This window comes from Chaetura pelagica, unplaced genomic scaffold (assembly GCF_000747805.2).
Source record: "Chaetura pelagica isolate M959 unplaced genomic scaffold, ChaPel_1.0 scaffold69, whole genome shotgun sequence".
Lineage (NCBI taxonomy): Eukaryota > Metazoa > Chordata > Aves > Apodiformes > Apodidae > Chaetura > Chaetura pelagica.
The window spans coordinates 1,984,173-1,987,886 of NW_009970724.1; the positions used below are offsets into that span (position 1 = coordinate 1,984,173).

The 3,714-nt window shown below is 56.7% G+C and overlaps 1 protein-coding gene across 1 annotated transcript in view; it reads right to left on the reverse strand.

Moving 5' to 3' along the window:
* Positions 1-3,337, reverse strand: part of IPO13 (importin 13) — a 20,433-nt gene extending 17,096 nt beyond the window's left edge. Inside the window, exon 1 of the mRNA XM_010006567.1 lies at positions 2,607-3,337. Within this exon, the coding sequence (XP_010004869.1) occupies positions 2,607-3,280 (674 nt within the window). The 5' untranslated portion in view covers positions 3,281-3,337. The remainder of the gene's footprint in view (positions 1-2,606) is intronic.
* Between the last annotated feature and the right edge of the window lie 377 nt (positions 3,338-3,714).

Sequence of the window (3,714 nt, forward strand, 5' to 3'; positions counted from 1 at the left end):
GTGAGCACAGAGCCAAGCCTCCGAGGCTTCTTGCTGGGAATGCCGTATCCTAACAGAGGAGTGGTGTCCAGACTCCAGCAAGACCTGGGATACCCTCTCTCCTGGGGGCAACGGGGTCCCACTCCCCTGACAGGTACAGAGATCAAATGCTTTGCATCTACAAATCTCTGCTGTATCACCTCTAGCAATGCCTCGGAGGCAGGAGGCCACCCGCTGCTGCTCACAGACGGGGAAATGGAAGCTGCCAGTACAAGCAACTTACCCTAAGGGTGACCCTTGCCCATGGGGTCCCACCTGCCCGTCTCCACCTTGACGTGGGTGGCAGCCAGCTGCTCCTGGAGTGTGGAGATGCAGGATGAAGGATGCCATGCAAGGTGGTGTTCCCCTAGGAAGGGGACCCACAGGCTACCTAACCCCCAGCCACAGAAGCCAAGCCCACTGAGCCTTCTGCTGGCTATAGAAGCACATCTGCATGATTGCCTCTGCAACAATGTCAATGAAGCCAGCTGGGAGGGGGCAAGGTGGAAAGACACAGGGTCCATAACTCAAGGGAACCCGTGGAAAAGCTGGAGATCCTGAGACTAACCCTCTCACAGACCAATACTCTGCAAAGCTCTGGAGAGGACCACGTCAGCAGCCCAGTGCTTGAGGATGCTCTGAGCCTATGGCCAAGGGCAGCAGGGAGCCAGGCCCCTGTGGAAACAAAGGCAAGAGACCATGGAGAAAGAGTGCAGCTAAAATGCAGCAGGGATCTCCCAAACTGTTGAGAAAAGAGACAGAAAGGTCAGGAGACTCCCTGGGGGCTTTGAGAAGAACTGGATCTACTGTGGCTGAACAACAAAGCCAGAGGGGTGGGACAGCTGACATCAGGGGAAGCAGAAGGAGGGATGCAGGATGGAGGAAATAAAGAACAAAGGGGAAGAGAGTTCACTGGAGCTGGGAAGTGATGGCTCTGTGAGCTACCCTGCTCCTGAAGCTGTCCCAGATCTCAGTGAGCACTGTCCTGCTCCTCCCCGAAGCAGCTGACACCACACGCTGCCTGGCAGGGCAGCCCTGTGACAATGCCACCGCTGTCCCTGCATCCTGGGAGCAGCGGCTGCACCAGGCTCACACAGACTGGGCAGCTTCTCAGGCTGGCTGCCCGCCCCATCCTGGCCACTGCCCACATGCCTATGGACAGGAAGGGTGCTCTGCTGTGGCTGATCATGTCCCCAAGCAGAAGAATGAAGAGCAAGTGCTGGTGATGCTGCATGGGAGCCACCAGTGTGGCAGGACTTAACAGGGGTAGAAACTGCATGGCAAGGTCAGCAAAGGAGCAAGAGGAAACTCTACTGCCAGGCTTGCTTCTCTCTGAAACTCACACTGAAAATTCAACAGAAAGCTTGGGCTTTTAATGCAAATGAAGACCAGTGTTACAGGGCCAGGATTCCCAGGTGGGGAATCAGAGCCAACAAACTTCTGAGACTCGGAGTAAATGGAAAGAAAGATGCTAGTAAGTCCAGCATTTCAGAACTGCAAGTCACCTCTCGCCTTCTCATTTGCTGTACCAATCCTGCTAAAAGGGTTTGAGTTGGCACACAGCCTTCAACAGCTACAAGGAAAAGCTGCTTGTGGCCATCTTCTGAATGCTAGCAAATGAGACAATCACTCCCCGTGTCCAGCAACACATCAAAACCCTGATGGGTCACTCAGTGCACCAGGACTTGCAGCTCTCAGATGCAACCCCCCAGCCATGCTGACTGCCCCTGCCCTGAAGGCCATGGGAGGAGCAGGGCTCACAACTGCAGCAGCAGCAGCATCTGCACCACTGCAGAGGATCGTAGCCTGCACAACACGCAGCGATGCACAGGGATGCACTGCACGGCAGTAGCAGCTCAGACCTGCCTTCAAGGAAACGCTCCTCTCCAGTGGAAGGTTGCTAAGCAGCCAGGAGGGGATGTGGCCACAGGAAGCGAAGGAGATGTACTTTCCCTTCTGAGGGCATCAGTCCAGAGAGCTGACAGCAGCTTAGACAACACAGCCAACCAGATGAGCTCAGAGCCCCACAGGATGTCCCCAGCAGGACCTGCCCCAGCCCTGGGTCCCAGCTCAGCTGCACCAGGGGCAGCCATGGACAGAAACAAAGGATGAGTGCTTGGCTGGCGTAAGTGGCTGGAGCCAGGAGGAAAGCAAAGACTGACAGGTCTGGTTTTATTACCTCTGCATCAAACCATCTCCTTGGCTGGATCAGCAGAACAAGGCAGAGGAGGGTCTCTGAACTCGCCTTGCCAGAGCCAAGCAGCTGCTCCTTTGTTGGGCACTGCAGGGTCTGACACAAGGAACCAGAAGGGAGCATCTTCCTCGGTTTCAGAGGAGGGTGGAGATGGGCTGCAGCTGCCCAAGACTACATGATCCCCACAAGTCAAGCACGGTGCAAAGCCTTCTAGGACCAAGTGAAACCAGGAGCCCCAGGCTATTTTTAACATCTCCCCCTTCCAAACCCTGTCATCATCATCTCCAGGCCCAACGGTAGCTAGAAAAAAGCCTGAGGTTTTCCCTCCCCACCCTATTCCCCCACTGATGCCCAGGAGCACCAGCTCCCAGCACACAGGAGAGGCTGCCCTTACCTTTGGGCATCAGGCTGGGAAATGGCATTGACAACAGCCTCCACCGCTGTGTCAAAGAGCTCCGGGTCCTGTAGGGAGGTGAACGCTGCCTGGATCAGGTTCTCACAGTCCATCAGTGGGATCTCCAGCTGCACCCAACTGGAGAAACACTTCAACACCTTCTGCTTGATGAAACCCGGGGAGTCCTGCTGCTGCAGCAGCTGCTCCAGCAAAGGGAAGACAGAGCCACACTCCTGCGCCAGGACGCTGCGCACCTGGCCCTTGCGGTACTGCGGGAGGCGGCTGGTCTGGAACTCCTCGGGCAGCACCGTCAGCAGCTCCAGCAGTGCCAGGCACCGCGCCCGCCCGTCCACGTTGGAGTCCTCTGCCTGGAACATGCGCACCATGTCTGCCACGGCGCAGGGCCAAGCCTCTGGCATCATGCTGAGGGCCAGGGAGGCCAGAGCCACGCACAGACGGGTCAGCACGATCTTGGAGCCGCTGGCGAAGCGGGTGATGTGGGTGAAGAGCTGTGACTTGAGGGTCTCGTACTGGTCGGCCGGGATGTCATTCCAGTAACGGGAGATTTTAATGTGGAGAGCGCTGGCACCAAAGTACTGGATCTCGGGCACCTTGTCCATGTTGAGAAGCAGCCAGCTGAAATGCCAGGCCTGGGGAGAGACCTGAGCCTGCATCAGCCATTTCTGAGCCAAGTTCTTGTTCTCGATGTTTGGGTCGTAATACAACTGATGGAGAGCCTGGAAGAGAGAGGGAAGCATCCTAGAGCAGCTGAGGAGCACAGCCACAGCCAGTCCCACCAGGGGAAGGCTCACTGGGAAGGCTCAGCAAGAATACTCACCGTCATGGAGCCCAGTGCCCAGTTTGCCCACCAGTCCTGCAAAGCCAGCCCTCCTCCCCATGTCAGCCTGCCTTAGCTGGGCTCCTTGGGCTCTCAGTGAAGCAAGAGCAATCCAGCAGCAGGTGAGGACCTGAAAAGCATTCTTCCCCTCCCCTCCAAGCACGCTTGAAATTTCTTTTCCATAGTCATCTCCCATCATTGCTTTCACTCATGCTGAACCCACCTGCTTCCCTGCTGATGTACCATCACAGGGGTGGGCACAGGACCCCT